Below are 17951 nucleotides of genomic sequence, written 5' to 3'. Positions count from 1 at the left end.
ACTCCACATCGGAGCTCACTTCAGTTGCCCAATACCCGTTCTTTTGGTTGAGGTGCATACCCTTTCCCCTCACCGGCCTGGCGCCGGCCTCACACTGGACCCGACGTTGCCGCATGGACATTATCCGGGGATAGGTTGACTGCCGCCCCCCGCGTTCTGCACCCCGCAATTCAAAGTCCGGGGTAGGAATGGGGGCCGTCTAGCTCGTTGGTCTGCTCCTCCAACCCCCCAACCGCGTTTCTGCAAGCCAAGTCCCTACCCTCAGCTCGAGAATGAGGAGAAGGTAGGTTCAAGAATAGGAAAAGACGAGTCAGGAGATCCTGACGTCAAGCTCACTCACCGAAATATCCCCGAATCGTTGGTCGCAGAGTTGAAGTCTAAGCTTGCTGTGCCGAATCTTGGCTAGATCGTGGCTCTCCATTGGAGGCTTTTCGACACGCCCAGCCGCTTCTCCACCTCCCTCCAACGTTCCGGGCATTGTTTGTCTTCATGTCAGACAAGTTGAGGCAATCAAAATAGCTGCGCGCGCCGAAGTGTTGCAGGACAACAAATCGTTGCTGCAGCTATGTCGCCGGCTTCCCATCATAATGCAGGAAGCTGCATGCAAACTCCACCACACTGCGTGGTGATGCCCCTCGAGGTTACCCACTGATGGTGGGGGGCTTTCCGCCATTCGGAGCACGTTCCCGGGAGAGCTTGTGACTGCTGAGCGTTTCGAACATCCAGCCAACGTAGCATCGATCCCCCGGGCATCCGTACTTATTCTCTGCATCGTCCAAAGAGCCCCCAAACTGTGCTGAGCCCAGGCGTCTGGTCCCCTGCGTAGTGTTCCTCACTTGTTTCTCCAAATTCTTCAACCGAGAAGGGGTGTTCACGGCAAATGAAGCTTCCCATGGGCTGCTCCGTCCCAAAGCTTGGCCGAGGTTCGTGTCGTATTTGGCATACCAGAAGTTGAGACAACCCAATATCGGACCCGATCGATACCCTTTTCATGTCACGAGACCGTTTAAGGTTTCGCACAAACATCAGGCTCACGGAGAGAAGTACGACGGTGCTGATGAAGACCATGTACCGCAGCTAGTCGTTGTAACCCTCGTAAACGGCGGAGCATACGGCAATCCTCTCCTCCGGGGCAAAGGCTCGACGAATTGGACCAAGTTGGAAATCGCTTGCATTTCTGCGGGGGTAAGGTATGTCGGTAATGAGACAGCGAGGTGTGTCGTGGAGAGCAGCCTCTGTGTAAACGAATCAGTCCCAGTTCCAATGTGAGACGACATGTTCAACGAAGAAACAACACCTCCCACGGCCAAGCCAATGGTTACCCCCAATTTTTCAGGTCTGTGCCGTGGCGCCCAGCGAACTGACCTTGATGATTCGCCATGAACTTGCATGACAGCTGCGAGGTGATGCATATCTAGGCCCGCCCAGTCAACGAGGAGACACACAAGAGATGTGTCACAAAGGCGGTACCAAAGCCAAATCCAACCGTTGCACCCGAAGCTCAGGAAGCGCCTTGTCATTGGACTCGTGGATGATGGTATTGCTGAGAAGTTACATGGCTGTGCCGAAGACAAAGATGCGGATTATCTGCTCGCCGTCCAGAGCGCCAGTGGCAGCTGTTGCAGAGGAAGATCTCTGGACGGCAAGTGAGGGGTCGAGTCCATCTAGGGCCTGGAAACCGTACAAAGGGCGATCAAGGCTTTCATCGAGGGAGAACCTATGCACGATTCCAAGAACATATGAGCTGTGCCCCCGCAGTGCAGCAAAATTGGAGAACAGGCTCACAATAGCTGGACATTGTGTCGATCGCACATCCGTCACAATGCAAATACGGGCTGCTGTGGGTACAGGGACTCGCCGACGACGGGTTGGCATGCAGGGAGGGCCAAAACGAGGAAGCCGTCGACCCCAGCCATAGAAATGTCCATCTGCCGCGCAACGGATATCTTGAGCCGGCCTCGAGTGACCAGCAATAGCTTTGTTGTGAACTGGACGGGCCACGTAGGTCTTGGTCAGCTTGTCCCGCATGCTTGGCTGACGTGCCCCGCGTCCGGTGCTCGGAAACCCCATCGGCCTGCAGAGGGCACATCCGGCTGTAGCGGCTGATGCCATACTAGCTGAGCTGAGTTGCGGAAACTTGAGGACTGGTCATGGCATTGCGAAAATGTGATTAACGTACCTGCGCAATCATAAATGCATTTCTAGCTTGCATGAGCGCAGTCGCTTCTGAGAGTTGGCCCCGAAACTGAATTACCTACGACAGGATGGAATAGAACCAGCTCAGCAACCTTTCCGCGTACCAACGTAAGCAGATTTACGCCTTACCACAGAGACCAAGGGGCCTACGTCGAAGACCGAGATGCGTGCTGCCATTCGGAATATAGGACGGCAGCGCCACGTTTCTGACAATCAGACCGTGGACGAGAACAAGCTGCAATCCATATGCCAACCGGGACTTGTAGTCAACGTCGGAAAGTCGCGTGATGTGGTCAAGACTGGGCCACTCTGGGCGATGATGGCGAAGCAACTGGGGTTGGTGTAAGTCAGTGATGCACAGAGAACGCAGGAATAGGTTGCTGCAAGTTGATGCCTCACCTGGAAGCAGCTCTGTAGATGTAGCAGAAGGACTATGTCCTCGTGAACATGTAAACTGCACCGTCCAACACTCGACATTCAACTCAGGATGGGCCTGAAGAACCGCAAAATGACGGAGGGCCGCCATGGTGTGATGAATAGGAAGCAATGCGCTCGTGTCGCTCCAAGGACGATATGATGAACTCGGTGATTTGGAGAGAGTGGGCGATGGTGCAGTATATCTGTAGCGGCCTCTGAAGCGGAATTTGGACGGCCTTTGCATCGGGCTTTGGATCATTTGATGTGGTATGATGGGTGCAGCCGAGGTCTCTGTCGACGCACCCATCGACGCATGAGCATGCTCCTTGACGTAGATTTGGGCATTTACTGCAACGACACATGTCTACTGAAAGTCAAAAGATTCTTGCGTCAAATGTGGTGTGCACCATCGTACGTTGGATGGCTGGCTGTAAGGGCGGAATAAGTAGGAGTGGACGAGAAGATCCCGTGAGGGATGGCTGCTTTTCCCGGGAAAGACTTGCCAGGCTCTTCTGCCGATTGCCTCTTCACCCAGGAGAAGCCGATTTTGGTTTGTATAGCAGTCGCAAAGCTTGCCAGCTTTCAGTCCAGCCGCGAGGTTCATGTCTGGCTCACTTGAGGCTCAAAACCTGCGCAAGCTCCGGGTAAGCACGGGGAGCATGGTGGATTGCTTCCATCAGAGCCCAAGCTCTTCCCATTTCGGGATGATGAGGAGTTATGTAATCATCTGGTCACGTGCGATAGGATGAGTAAGAGCTCCTGTCTTCCGTCACGTGACTTGTCCGGTAGCCAGGTGCAGCTTGTCAAGGCCGGCTTCCTCTTCCATCCTTCCCCGTGTCCTCAGACTTGCATTGCGAGCTGAGGGCAGGCAAGTCCGAGCATCCGCTCCCGTCCGCCCCGGTGCGGTGGGCTGAAGAAGCCAGAATTAGCGCTACCTAGCAAAACCAATGCCATGTTATGCGAATACCGTGTCTTCGCAGCGGTGCATTGCATCGTGGTTGTGCATCTGCACGAAGAACAGCAGGAAAAGAAGAAGACAGCCTGGGCCGAGCGAATAGCAGAACAGAACGGCCTTCAGGATCTGGGGTTTCACACAGTGAGATGTCGAGGGAGATCTCCCTGCTGTTTAATTTGGTGTTCCTCAAACACAGTGCAGCTCCCTCACGATGGATGGGGACCCCTTGCTCACGTGCCGGCGCTGTAACGGATCGACGCAGGGCACCCGTCTCTTCGGTTCTCGTCGACTGCAGCAGTCTGCAGGAGGGCAGGCTTGTTGCATTATCTTGTCGGGTTGCTGCTACGGGGCTGCCGAGGAGACGGTCAGGGCTGTTTGACAATCAGCCGCCGGATTGACGAGGAAAAGGCTGAATTGGGTCAACGGCCGATGGGGCATTGGGCTGGATTTTGGGGTCTGCTGCTTGGTTCTAACGCTGTATCCCCAACTGATGGGTTTCGGCCGGTGGTCAGCATTACGAAGTGCTCACCCGGAAGCATGTAACTCGTTGCATGGTGTTTAGGAGAAGACAGGTTGCTGATGCTGCGGTTGGCATCCCTATTCAGCATCAAATATATCCGTAGAGCACCCAGGTACTGACAAAGACCAAGAGCAGCCTTGACACACCTCTCCCCTTGTCGACAAAACCAAACCCAACGCAAATGCCAATTTCGGGAGGACAGGCAGGCCTCCGATGATATTAACATGGACTTTGACATTTCAAGGTTACCTTTCAGCTGATGGGCTCTTGTAGCCCGAGCAACTGGGTGCCCTACTGCGTTAGGTTGCATGTACGATCCCCTAGTGCCTACGGATACCTTGAGGTAAGGTAAGGTAAGGCAAGGTAGTCGCTGAAGGTGCGGGTGCTGCTGCCTCCCTAAATTGGCGCTGCTGCTGAGGCAGGGAAAAGGGCGAGGCAATTTTGGCAGCAAATGAGGGGTTCTGGGGTGCTTGGCCGAGTTGGCTTCCTTGCTTTCATAAGCAGCCTGTCGCCGTCTGGATCTCTTCGCACTGTCCTTGTCTCGTACCTGCGCCAGGTCGTGTCCACCGCCCCTCTCTCCTATTTGCCCCCCCGAGGCCACACTGCCATGCACATACGAAGTTGTAAACTCCCTGAACACTGTGCACTATGTGTGCGACGGCTGGCTGTGTCTCCTCAGCTGGGTCTTCGGGCGCAACTGGGGTAAGGTACTTTGTGTCGCTCTGCCCGTACAGTGCGGGTGTCAGAAACCGGGCGACCCCAGGCGCAGCAGTCTCGCAGGCGGCAGAACTCGATGGAGTGAGTGATGGAGCGAGTGCCTTGGGTGATTTCATCATTGCCCCTTCTCCCCCTTACGGTGCCAGCAACCTCAGACTTGCTGGCCCGGTGGCAGAGACTGGTGAGAGCGATATGGATACAGATGCACCACCTCTCGGCTCCCGCCTGTCGCCTGTCGCCTGTCGCTTACCTAGGTTATCCAGTCCGACCTGCATTGCTGCTAACAGCGCTACCGTAGCCCAGACAGTGAAGAAAGTTAAGGTGAGGTACCTTATCCAACGTGAGGTAAAGGTACTAGGTAGACTCAGGTATTTGGGTTGGTCGCAAGGAGGGAACTACCGCTGGACTGAGCCACCTATCTCGTAAACTGCTGGGTTTCTTTCACGCTTTTCGAACGGTCAACTGTGCTATTCGTAAGTACAGGCCGCCCGCGCGGATCAGGTCAAGATCCTCAACCCCTGAATCCCGTCGTCGCCCCTTCCCCCCCTCCCCTTCCCCTTCCCCTTCCAACGTAACAAGGAAAGGAGGTCAGTCAGGTCCAGTCAGCCAGCACTCTCACTCGCCCAACCTCTCAGAGCCAATTCTGAATCCCTTCACTGGCCTTCCTTTGCTTTTTGCTGCTCTCCTCCAATATCCCCCCTCTCTCTCGTTCTCTATCTCTCTGTCTCCTCCGACAGACTGCCCAGTGCTTTTTGCTGCCGTGGCCTGTGTAACCCGTACATTGCCGTGCTTTTATCGATAGCCAAGCAGAAAACAGGCCGGCACCAGTCTGTCTCACCACACACGTCCCCCCCAGTCCGTCCACCAACTCAGCCCAAGACCCAAGGAGAGGGGGCGTCTTTTGCGGGGTTCTTGCACCGAACGAGCGAACGAGCGTCTCCATACGCAACCTCGAACCTCCACCAACAAATCAAGACCCTAGCAACTCCTTCTCTTGCATTATCTACCTCACCTCACCTCACCTCATCTGTCCTATCCTACGCCAAACCCATCATTCACCCGTTTCGCCTGGAGAGAGAGGGAACAAAAAAAACGAAAGAGAAAAAAAAATATCGCCATCCGCCCGCCCTCCTTGATCCTCTCGACTCCCCGACCATCGCCGATTCGCTCGCCGCGCATACGGCCATCCCTCCTCCAAAATGTCGTGGAAGCTCACGAAGAAGCTCAAGGAGACCCATCTGGGCCCTTTGGCCAACACCTTCTCCCGCTCCCCTTCCACATCTACCATCACCGACAACAGCGAAAAGGCCCAGCCTGGCGCCGCCGCTCCCCCCTCGAATGAAGGAACCATCGGTACGCCCACTCGTCCATTGTGACAAGCCCCTTTCAGCGTCGCCCAAAGGCGCAGTCCGCTCCATACTGACCGCTGCAGCTGCCTCCGAGGCAATGGCGCAAGCACCCGTCGTCAACCCTCCGAAGCCCGGTATTCTCGTCGTCACCCTGCACGAGGGCCAGGGTTTCTCTCTCCCCGAACAACACAGACAAGCCTTCGCTTCTTCACACCAAGGCTCCGTATCCTCCGGCGGTGCCCTCAGCGTCGCTGGCTCCGTCCGCCCGTCTTCCTCCCAGCGAGTCGCCGGCTCCTTCATCAACGGCTCCGGCCGCCCACAAACATCTGGCGGTGGCTTCAACGGCATCCCCACCAACCATGGCAGAATTTCTGGCAAGTACATGCCTTATGCCCTGCTGGATTTCGATAAAATGCAGGTCTTCGTCAACTCTGTCGAGGGCACGCCGGAGAGCCCCCTGTGGGCTGGAGGAAACACCCAGTACAAGTTCGATGTGTCCCGTGTGACCGAGCTCGTCATTCATCTGTACATGCGCAACCCGATGGCACCCCCCGGAGCCGGTCGTAGTCAGGATATCTTCCTCGGTGTCGTTCGCATCAACCCCCGCTTCGAGGAGAAGCACACCTTTGCCGAGGACCCCAAGGCGAGCAAGAAGGACCGCGAGAAGGCCGCCGCCGACTTTGCCACCCGCGAGCGTGCTCTTGGCCACACCGGCGTTGAGTGGGTAGATGTGCAATACGGCACCGGAAAGCTCAAGATTGGTGTCGAGTACGTGGAGAACCGCGCAGGCAAGCTCAAGATTGAGGACTTTGAGCTGCTCAAGGTGGTAGGCAAGGGCAGTTTCGGCAAGGTCATGCAAGTGCGCAAGAAGGACACAAACCGTATCTACGCCCTCAAGACGATCCGCAAGGCACACATCATCTCGCGTTCTGAAGTCGCCCATACCCTGGCCGAGCGATCAGTGCTGGCGCAGATTAACAACCCCTTCATCGTTCCCCTCAAGTTCACCTTCCAGTCTCCCGAGAAGCTCTACTTCGTCTTGGCCTTTGTCAACGGAGGTGAGCTGTTCCACCACCTGCAAAAGGAGCAAAGGTTCGACGTCAACCGCTCGCGGTTCTACACGGCCGAGCTTCTGTGCGCTCTTGAGTGTCTCCACGGCTTCAACGTCATCTACCGTGATCTGAAGCCCGAGAACATTCTGCTCGACTACCAAGGCCACATCGCCCTGTGCGATTTCGGTCTCTGCAAGTTGGACATGAAGGACGAGGACCGCACCAACACCTTCTGTGGTACTCCCGAGTACCTGGCGCCCGAGCTGCTTATGGGACAGGGCTACAACAAGACGGTGGATTGGTGGACGCTCGGAGTCCTCTTGTACGAGATGCTTACGGGACTACCGCCCTTCTACGACGAGAACACGAATGAGATGTACCGCAAGATTCTCTCGGAACCCCTCCACTTCCCCGGCCACGACGTGGTACCGCCGGCCGCCAAGGACCTTCTGACCAAGCTGCTCAACCGTGACCCTAAGGAGCGTCTCGGTGCCAACGGCTCGGCCGAGATCAAGGCGCACCCCTTCTTCCACGCCATCGACTGGCGAAAGCTTCTGCAGCGCAAGTATGAGCCGGCGTTCAAGCCCAACGTGGTAAGTGGCCTCACCGTGACTGGCATCAGCAGTGGCAAGCATGACTAACGTGGACTTTTTTTTTTCCAGGTGGACGCCCTCGACACGGCCAACTTTGATCCCGAATTCACATCTGAAGCGCCGCAGGACTCGTACGTTGAGGGACCGATGCTCTCGCAGACGATGCAGAACCAGTTCCAGGGCTTCAGCTACAACCGACCGATTGCAGGACTGGGCGATGCGGGTGGCAGTGTCAAGGACCCGTCATTTGTGGGCAGCATCCAGGACCGATAAGCGCCTTGTCTTCTTTTGGTTTTCGCAAGCAAGCAAGCAGGCAGGCAGGCAGGCAGGGAAGGAAAGAAAGGGTCGACTAGAAAGCATTGAAGTGGTGTGGACTTGGTGATTCAGTTTACGGGTTACCTCAGCTTACGGCAAAGCGATTCGACACGACGACTCGACTCGCGCGCGCAACAGCTTGCGTCTTCGTCTTTGTACGGCGTTCTGGAACGGGCATGATGAAGCCTAGGGGAAAACGGAATGTAGATAGGCACATATCATTGAGCAGACAGACACAGAATCGCTCAGCATCGTTCACGGCAGATGTGGTGTGTAATGTGGAGTGGCGGCGGCGGCAGCGGCAGCGGCGTTGGTGGTGGTGCTTCAACCACGTATTGTGACTGACTATGATGTTGTGAAGCCGTGATGTCGAGCAGCAGGTTCCGGTGGGAGGGAATGCGGGTGTGTGGGATGGCATTGAGGCGGATTCGGGCCGGGACGTGTGTCTGACGTCGGACGTCGGATCTGCCGGGGCGGGTTGAGGCGGGATTTAGTAAGCTCAGGTGTTCCACCGCGTCTTAACATTCGGTGTATGCCTCCATTTTGATCCGGTGTCGGATTCACGATGCTCGGCAAGAAATCCGCTCGGGGGGTTGAGAGTGAGACCGAGAGAGTGCCTGTCTACTGGGTCTGTTTATGTATGCGAGAAGAAGGCCGGCCTCTGGCCACTTACTGTGATTTTTACTTAGAACCTATACTGCAACGACCTCCAACTTGCCCCTTCAGCTAACAGCCTACTAGTCACATGATTCTAGCTTCAGTCCTATTCCCCCCCACGTGCGCAGTTACGTGCGCTATTATAATCTTATTACTTTTAACGTTACTTTAATAATAACTTTATAACTTAGACTTAGTTTAATTACTATAGACTTTCTTTAACTTTTTAACCTTTCTTCTAACTCTTATATACACTTTCTATTATTAGACTTAGCTATCTTCTTTATAGCTTATACTTAGTCTAAGCTTTCTATTAACTAAGCTAATATCCTTATAGTTCTATAGTTATTAGTAATATCTTTAATATTATAGTTAAGCTTAGTTAATTTACTAGCTATACTACCCTACTAAAGATATTATTAAAGTAAGTATAATAGCTAAGATTAGTAGTAAATATAACTACCTCTTCTAGTAAGATTTACTAAAGTAGATAGGCGTAAGCTATAGCTATAATATTAGCTTTTAAGACTATAAAGTAGGATATAGCTATAGTTATCTTATTTATAAAGCTTTACATATTAAAAAGTGTTATCTTATTAATTATAATAAAGCTAACGTGGTTCATCAGTGAGTGGGCCACCATCAGTGACCGGGCCACTTTTCCCACCTTCATCACTCACAACTTCTATATCTCAACTAAAATCAATTGAATCAATTGCAACTACTCAGAATCACTTGAACTATTTATTTCCACAGCCTCTGGACAGGTTCTTGCGTTGTGGCCGGTCTTGCGACAGATACCACAATGTCGTAAACCTGTCCGACGACGCTTTGACGACCCCTCGTTTTCCTCCTGTTCACACCCTTCCTCCTCAACAACACCCTTTTCGGCCATGACTTCCCTTGCCTGAGACCCATCTAGTGCCCCTCCGTCTTGTAGTCTAGTTCTTTTGGCTCTCCGACGCTTACTAAGGGCCGTATTTGCTTCTCGAAGATGGCGTAGCTCTTCCTCCATAAGGGCAGCTGCATGGGAAATATACTGCAGACCTTTTTCAAGCTTATCAGCAGCTTCACAAATTGGAGTTGGCGAGCTTCCCTGATGTCTAGAGATTCTTTCCTTTATAAGTGAAGACTGATAAATAGCCTCATTAGTGGTTTGAGGCGTCTTAGAAACCCAAGGGTCGGGTAGCCTGTTAGGAGTGTTCGGGGCTGTTGGTGTCCGTAACTGCACATCCAGCTTAGAAAGAACAGTCTGAGGGCTATAGGGAATAAGCCCAGCCCCTCTGAAACCCCCATGGATGTTTTCATGGGTAAAGGTTTGAAGGAATGCGGCCTTGAATGCGAGGAAGAACTCGGGTTTAGTGATGTGGGTAATCCGGGCCTTGATGAAGTGCTCAATCTGTGAGCCATATCTCAACTTCAAGACACTATAGCAGCCAACGTCGAGAGGCTGGGTTAGATGTGATGAATGAGCTGGTAGACAGATAGTTATAATTTTGTTCTCCTTGCAATAGTCCTCGAAATCGCTGCTAACGTGGCTTTCATGGCCATCGACGACTAGCATCCGATATGTGCCTCTCAGTCGTGGTTTTGAGTATTTATCGAAATGACAAAGCCATTCCAGGGCAGTCTCGTTATCGGTCCATCCATTAGAAGTTGCTTTGACTGCCCAGCTGTCCGGAATCTGGGCCTCAGAGTACCAACTCGCGAGGTGGAAGCGGCCCTGAACCACCAAAAAAGGCGGCATCGCGTAACCATTACCAGCAACACAACAAATCGCGGTAGCCCATTCTCGATTACCAGGCTGAACCTTTTTTGGCTTCCCAATCCGATCGGAACGTGTAACAACCATTGCAGGCCGAATCATACCCATCATAAAGCCGGTCTCATCAAAGTTGTAAAAATCATCGTCCGTAACACCGTATTTCGATCGCATATTGGCCACAAGTCGGAACCAAGGCTCGATAATTGTACGATCTTCGCAGAGGCCCCTCTGATAGTCATAGACGCGAGAAAATCGCGTCTTGAGCTCTGGGCGACGCTGGACGAAGCATTCCGTCCAGCGCTTCCCGACCGGTCGGCCATCACGCTTCCGGAGCAGTGTATTGGCCATATCTCCCACATCCACGCGTCTGGGCGAGAATCCTCGAGAATCCAGGTCAATAATGTATCGAAAAATTGCCTCTTCTTCGGTCTCTGTCAAATTCAGCTGGGCATTCCTGCTATCGACCTTCGCACTTTGACCCTTCATTCTGGACTGGAGGGTAGTTCTCGGAACGTTGTAGATGGTCGCTGCACGTCGGATACTTAATCCCGGTGTCAATCGGATCGCATCAATTGCTAGAATGATCCTATGTTCGGGCGAGGTTTTAGACATTGTTTTGTGGAAGAAAGGACGTATTAAAGCTAGAAGGTGATGAAGGTGGGAAAAGTGGCCCGGTCACTGAGGGTGGCCCACTCACTGATTAACCACGTTAACCCTATAGTTAGTATTAATTCTAATATTTTAAAGTATACTTTAAATAAAGCTTTATAGTATAAAGCTCTATACATTAAATAGGATAGGATATATTATGAAGTATAAAAATCTAAGTAATTTATTTATAAGTTATAAGAATCTAAGTAGTTTATATATAGGATAAAGAATAAGCTTATAGCTTAGCGTAAGTAGTAATATCTTAAATATATAGCTAAGATAAGCTTTTACATAGCTAACCTTATAAAGCTATCTCTACAAGTTATATAGGTAAGGCTATTAACCTTACTAATGTTAACACAGGTATAAGCGTATTCAGGGGCGTGGTATATACGCCTATATAGTATAGGGTTATAGATGGGCTTATGTTATGATGAAATGTAATAATCCTAAGCATTTATAGGCATTTAATCGTATAGAGAATAATAAAGGAAGTGATGCATTGTGATTACTCTTATTGTTGTTGGCAGGTTGCATCCTCTAGTAGGGAAAAGTGAGGGGAAAGATAATCTGAAACGTAACCTACTAAACTGCTAATTACATAAGGTGCTTACGTAACTATGCGTATTACATAATCAATATTGTAGTTATAAGTTGTAATAAATAGAGTATTTTTATATAAGGTTTTATACCTTAAATGTTATTAGTTTATTTTATATAGAATATTAAAGTAAGTTAAGCGTTATTATTATTCTTATATTATTATTATCATTATTATAAAAGAATGTTATATGTTAACAACTAATAATAGAGCCATTATTAATATAATACTAAAAGCTATAATAGGTAGCTATAATTAGGTTTAGCGTAAGTAGTTATTCTAAGCTTCTAAGTATATACTACGATCTTCTTACTAGACGAAGCACTAGCTGAAGTGCTCTTACTAGATTTATCTACTGTGGACCCTCTTATAGGGTGGGCTATGAAACTTCCTCAACATGCGAGAAGAAGGCTAAAGAAAGTTTGCGAATGAGGGATTTGAATTTCCTGATGGCCGGTAGAGCATTGTACCGACGACAGAAAGTCACGATGGCGGCGCGGAGAGAGGGGCGGTTTCTGAAAAATTCGAGATGTCCTCGCGATGCGTGGGCCGTGGGGGTCGGGGTTGGGGGGATGGATCATGGTCGGGAAAGCTTCATCAGCAATTCAGCACCGATCCGACGGGCAGGCCCGCTTCGTCGGATATAGCAGAGGCGGCTGGGGACGTCAATTGGTACGGCTGACGGAGGAGGGGACATGGCGATAGGCGATTAGCATTGAGTGAAGCAGGCGAGAAACAGAGTGCGTGTGACAAGCGCATCCATGCGAGATGGAGAAGACGGGGGGTTGTAAAGTCACAAAGTGGCACCTTTACGGCGATTTGGGACTTTTTTGGAGTGGGCGGGAGAAATCACTACTACCACGAGGACTGGAGACTGGAGGTGAGGACGACGGAGCGGGGCCGCGGAGGAGAGAAGGAGGCAGATGTCATCGTGACCGGCTTGGATTGTTGCGGTGATGCCAATTCAGTGAGGTGAATTGGTACACTCGGGTCGGTGCCACGCCGGGCCTTTCTGGTCGCGAGGTGCGAGGTTCGTTAGGTAAGCTTTTTTTTTTTTTTTTTTTTTTTTTTTTTTTTTTTTTCCCCTACTGCTCGGCGGAGCTGACCCGGCGACGGCGGGAGACGAGAATGACGGAGAAACAGGTTGAGAAAGCAAGAGCTCCATCGTCTCTCGTCGGATATGCTCCAGCTACCTTGAGGTACCTTGCCTAGCCAGCCATCCAGCGAGGCCCTTCTAAAGCTGGCCTGCTTCCCGCCCACCTTGCCATTCTTCAATTTCACGTTGCGTCTCTTTTCATCATTCAATTGGCATTATACCCCGTCGCCGTCAGCATCTTCTGCAGCGCCATTACTGAGCACCAGCGTCAAAAGCTGAGGTACTGACTGAGTCGAAGCTTTGGGCGTCCAGTGCTACAGCGGGCGTCATTCCACGACCCCCCGGCTCCCAGGTCAGTGCTTCCCTTCAGCGTGCCGTGCCCCGCGTTCCACCTCTGTTTTTCTACGCAATTACCCCTCCACGCCAGACATGCCACCACCCACGGGGCCCTGTCATTGGCTGGAACCGCTCACCTTGCCGCACCCATCCCACTTCCACTGTGCTAGGTAATGGAAGGGTGAGGTGCCTCCCACCTTGCCTTGGGACCTCAACCACTGCTCCCACACCTGATACCCACCATCACTCAGTCAGTCCACGACACCACGCTGCATTGTTTTCTTTCCTTCTCCTTCTACATTGTTTCTGGGTCAACTGAACTGTCCCACCAATCCATCCTCTATCCTACCTTATACATATTATATCCTACCCGACCTCGCCCTCACCTCCGAGACGTCCAGCTAACGTCTCCTGCTCCCCCCAAGACCGCCACCCCACGATCCTCCTCCGTCCAACCATCGTCGACCTCTGCCCAAAATGCCTCAAGCTTCTAGCCTTCCCGCGTGGGCCGAGCTCCAGGCTCACCGCGACAACGTCGGCAAGAACTTCGTCCTGAAGGAGGCCTTCGCCAACGACACCGACCGCTTCGCCAAGTTCAGCCGTACCTTCAAGAACGACGCCTCCGGCACCGACATCCTCTTCGACTTCTCCAAGAACTTCCTGACCGATGAGACCCTCGACCTCCTCGTCAAGCTGGCCGAGCAGGCCGGCCTTGAGAAGAAGCGCGATGCCATGTTCGCCGGCGAGAAGATCAACTTCACCGAGAAGCGCGCCGTCTACCACGCTGCCCTCCGCAACGTCGGCGGCTGGGACATGAAGGTCGACGGTGTCGACGTCATGAACAACGACGGCGGTGTCAACTCCGTCCTCAACCACATGAAGGAGTTCTCCGAGCAGGTCCGCAGCGGCGAGTGGAAGGGCTTCACCGGCAAGAAGCTCACCACCATCATTAACGTCGGTATCGGAGGTTCCGACCTGTGAGTCCCCCTACCCCGACCCCGACCCCTACCCCCTACCTCCCGGCTCCGGTCCTACCCCTCACCACCTCCGAGCCGCCCGCTAACTCCCCCGTCAAGCGGCCCCGTCATGGTCACCGAGGCTCTCAAGCACTACGGCGCCAGGGACATGACCCTCCACTTCGTCTCCAACATTGACGGCACCCACATGGCCGAGGCCCTCGCCAACTCGGATCCCGAGACCACTCTGTTCCTGATCGCCTCCAAGACCTTCACCACCGCCGAAACCACCACCAACGCCAACACCGCCAAGTCCTGGTTCCTCGAGAAGACCGACGGCAAGGGCGAGATCGCCAAGCACTTCGTTGCTCTGTCTACCAACGAGGAGGAGGTCACCAAGTTCGGCATTGACGCCAAGAACATGTTCGGCTTCGAGAGCTGGGTCGGCGGTCGCTACTCCGTCTGGAGCGCCATCGGCCTCAGCGTTGCCATCTACGTCGGCTACGACAACTTCCACAAGTTCCTGGCTGGTGCCCACGCCATGGACAAGCACTTCCGCGAGACCCCCCTGAAGGAGAACATTCCCGTCCTTGGTGGTCTTCTCAGCGTCTGGTACTCTGACTTCTTCCAGGCCCAGACTCACCTGGTTGCTCCGTAAGTGTAACCGCAAGACAAACGGGAGGGGCGTTAAGCTAATCAAGTGCCACAGCTTCGACCAGTACCTGCACCGCTTCCCCGCCTACCTGCAGCAGCTGTCCATGGAGTCCAACGGAAAGACCATCACCTCGGATGGCTCTCCCGCAAAGTACACCACCGGTAAGCAGGCCCGCTGATCCGCCGAGCTCTGAAGAAGCTCGAAATAGACTGACAGCTCGGCCATCACAGGTCCTATCCTCTTCGGCGAGCCCTGCACGAACGCCCAGCACTCCTTCTTCCAGCTCGTCCACCAGGGCACCAAGCTGATCCCCGCCGACTTCATCCTGGCCGCCAAGAGCCACAACCCCATCGGCGACAACGTCCACCAGAAGATGTTGGCCTCCAACTACTTCGCCCAGGCTGAGGCCCTGATGGTCGGCAAGACCGCCGACCAGGTCCGCGCCGAGGGTGCCCCTGAGGAGCTTGTCCCCCACAAGATCTTCCTGGGCAACCGCCCTACCACCAGCATCCTTGTCGGCGGCCACATTGGCCCTGCCGAGCTGGGTGCCCTGATTGTCTACTACGAGCACCTCACCTTCACTGAGGCCGCTGTCTGGGACATCAACGCCTTCGACCAGTGGGGTGTCGAGTTGGGCAAGGTCCTGGCCAAGAAGATTCTCAAGTATGTCTTTTACAAAAGCTACCTCTCTTGTGGATCAAGTGCTAACTATTTCAAAGGGAGCTCGACGAGCCTGGCAACGGCGACGGCCACGACGCCTCCACTGGTGGCCTGATTGGCGCCTTCAAGAAGTACTCTAACCTGTAATGACTAATGCGCGGCGCTGTTACTTTTCCTTACCTAATTAAAATTGGAAAGAGGGTGTGAAGAAAGATTCACATATCAATAAAAGCCAAATGAAGATCAGTTCCATATCTGCTATTGTCAGTGATTGTGCTCATATGGAGGGCTCTCTGGTGAAAGGCTTTGTTAAGGAGCAGCATTCCAGTGTGATAAATCATCAGGGACCATCCCATGTTATATTCACACATGTGAAATGCAGTCTGCTAATCAAGCTGCAGGTGGCACAGTTGACGCAAGGGTTGGGACTTCTAATATGTTCTCGCCCAGTTACCAACCGATATGGTGTTTGGCTGGTATCATAATACCAAAAGCGAAGAAGCCAGAGGCCCAACCAAATGCTGTTCATATTCTTGTGCTTCGGAGGTGAACGCCGTGGATTTGAAGCTCATGAGATACTTGTATCCAAAGGAAATCGAAAATAGGTTGGGTATCTATGCGGCCCTTTAGGGACACTCTTGCGTTGGCTTGGGAGCGATACTAGCCTTTTCGATGCAAATTTGTCATTGCACGTATGTTTACCTTTTCCCCGGGACAATTGGATGAACCAAGAGGGCAAGAGGTGTGTTGAAAGGCATTCGACCCGTCTTCGGCATCTTGAACACTCCCAAATCCGACCGAAACTGGCCGTGCCCACAGTTCGTCGTGGTTTCCTTGGCCATTTCGCGGCGGGTTGGGGCGCCGTGGATGAACCTGGACCGCACTTCGTCTTCTCAACTCGATGTAAGTCCGTCGGGAAGAATTGCTATAGCTGCCCTTAGTGCGATGAGACAGCTCAGGCGCCTGATTGAAAGGGTGCAAGCAAGTTTGCATCACTAGAGTACCTGTCTGAGACTATTGATGGCCGGTCAGAGTTGCAAGTCTTGATTAGGTTTGGACTGATGTGAAAGCCACATAAAGCAAGGGCAATATAGGATTGTCGACATTAGGGCGGATCCATGGATGGGAAGTATTGGAGCGCTAAAGAGATCATATGATTTCTCCAAAAAGTTTACCAGTCAACAAAAAGGTGTTCATGTATCCTTCCACTAAGAAACTCCATCTGCAACAGTTGTGCCTACCTCTGTGAAGCACTCTGTAGATAACAACTTATGTGGGCTGCCGGTAGACTCGCTATAGTAGTAGGACGACTATTGAGTTCGGAGCCTCACAGACAGCGTCGTACGTCCTTGACAGTCCCCCAAACATCAATGGCTAGTAGGACTTAAACCTGGATGTAGTATCATATGTCTTCATCCCTAATGCTTAATGTTGACATATGAGGAGGCAGGTGTGTTAAGGGATAGTAAGGATTTCGCACAGGATTGTGACAACCACGGTATCTCCTATAAGAGATATACTATGACCTCAAACCCACCCGTGTCAACAAATCAACGACTCTGCGAGCTACATGTCTTTCGCCCATTGGAGCAGGGCTTTGTTGTCCTGGGTTCCGACCGACATATGAGAACACATCGTTCATTCTCAGGTGCCCAGCTCAAGAAACAGACGATGGGCAAGTGTGATCGGGCTGTGCAGATCTCAGCATTACAAAGATAAGACCGACATGATGGCCGGCCATGGTCCTGTAGTAATGAAGTCCTGAATTCACAGACTTTGCGACCCACCCTGCTGCGTCTGCTCACGCTTAAGAGACGGATTTGCGCAAGCTTGTATCTCTCCTCTCGTTAGCAGATGTTACGCACATCGCGAGCAAGTCGAGAGGACATAAAGATAGAAACCAGTCGCATCTACAGCGAGGATGTATGGAGAGTTGCATTGAAGACAAATTCCATTCGCTGCCCTCTCAGGATCAAGCCAGGGCCACGTCAACGACGCCAGAAGCTATCTACCTCCGTGATGCAATCTCCCGCAGGGTGAGATCGATTGCGTTGGCAACGGACAATTAAATGTCAGCAAGTACGCACAATTTTCTATACCATTTGCCCGGCTGAACAAACTTCGTCAGAAGAAGTAGGCGATCGTCAGGCTGGATCGTGATCATTGATAAGCGCGAAACGTCAAAGGCAAACTGACCGTCATAGAGACCCAGGATACTGTCAACAATAAATCACCCCAAAAATCGTCACACGTATCAACGGCCCGTTATCTCACGAGATCGATATCAAATCGACCCCCGAAAGGCCGAAAACCCCGAAAGCTTAGAAAGCCACCTTTGCCGGCATGCAAAGCCCATCAAGACCAGTCACCCGACGAAGGACCACCACTGTTCATTCATCTGATTCCCCACGGATCGATCGCCAGGGGCACCGGCCGTTCAAGAAGGTGACATACTCATGA

At 52.4% G+C, this 17951-nt stretch overlaps 3 protein-coding genes across 3 annotated transcripts; 2 read left to right on the top strand and 1 right to left on the bottom strand.

The window, feature by feature from the left end:
- Nucleotides 1-1077: 1077 nt before the first annotated feature.
- CGGC5_v016458 (uncharacterized protein) lies at nucleotides 1078-2373 on the bottom strand (the record flags this gene model as incomplete). Its single annotated transcript, XM_066153521.1, has 8 exons — nucleotides 1078-1235; nucleotides 1366-1414; nucleotides 1471-1543; nucleotides 1685-1717; nucleotides 1786-1790; nucleotides 1833-1988; nucleotides 2180-2254; nucleotides 2326-2373. 8 exons carry the CDS (start codon nucleotides 2371-2373, stop codon nucleotides 1078-1080), a joined length of 597 nt encoding a protein of 198 aa, XP_066007300.1.
- Nucleotides 2374-6004: 3631 nt separating this feature from the next.
- gad8 (Serine/threonine-protein kinase gad8) lies at nucleotides 6005-8072 on the top strand (the record flags this gene model as incomplete). Its single annotated transcript, XM_032022142.1, has 3 exons — nucleotides 6005-6158; nucleotides 6238-7799; nucleotides 7869-8072. 3 exons carry the CDS (start codon nucleotides 6005-6007, stop codon nucleotides 8070-8072), a joined length of 1920 nt encoding a protein of 639 aa, XP_031893264.1.
- Nucleotides 8073-12916: 4844 nt separating this feature from the next.
- Nucleotides 12917-15638, top strand: pgi-1 (Glucose-6-phosphate isomerase; the record flags this gene model as incomplete). Its single annotated transcript, XM_032022029.2, has 7 exons — nucleotides 12917-12987; nucleotides 13183-13236; nucleotides 13646-14197; nucleotides 14297-14830; nucleotides 14886-14992; nucleotides 15062-15494; nucleotides 15551-15638. 7 exons carry the CDS (start codon nucleotides 12917-12919, stop codon nucleotides 15636-15638), a joined length of 1839 nt encoding a protein of 612 aa, XP_031893263.2.
- Nucleotides 15639-17951: the final 2313 nt, after the last annotated feature.

This window comes from Colletotrichum fructicola (assembly GCF_000319635.2).
Source record: "Colletotrichum fructicola Nara gc5 chromosome Unknown KSG_Nara_v1_contig10, whole genome shotgun sequence".
In the NCBI taxonomy this organism is placed as follows: domain Eukaryota; kingdom Fungi; phylum Ascomycota; class Sordariomycetes; order Glomerellales; family Glomerellaceae; genus Colletotrichum; species Colletotrichum fructicola.
This window is presented reverse-complemented; position numbering and strand designations above follow the sequence as displayed.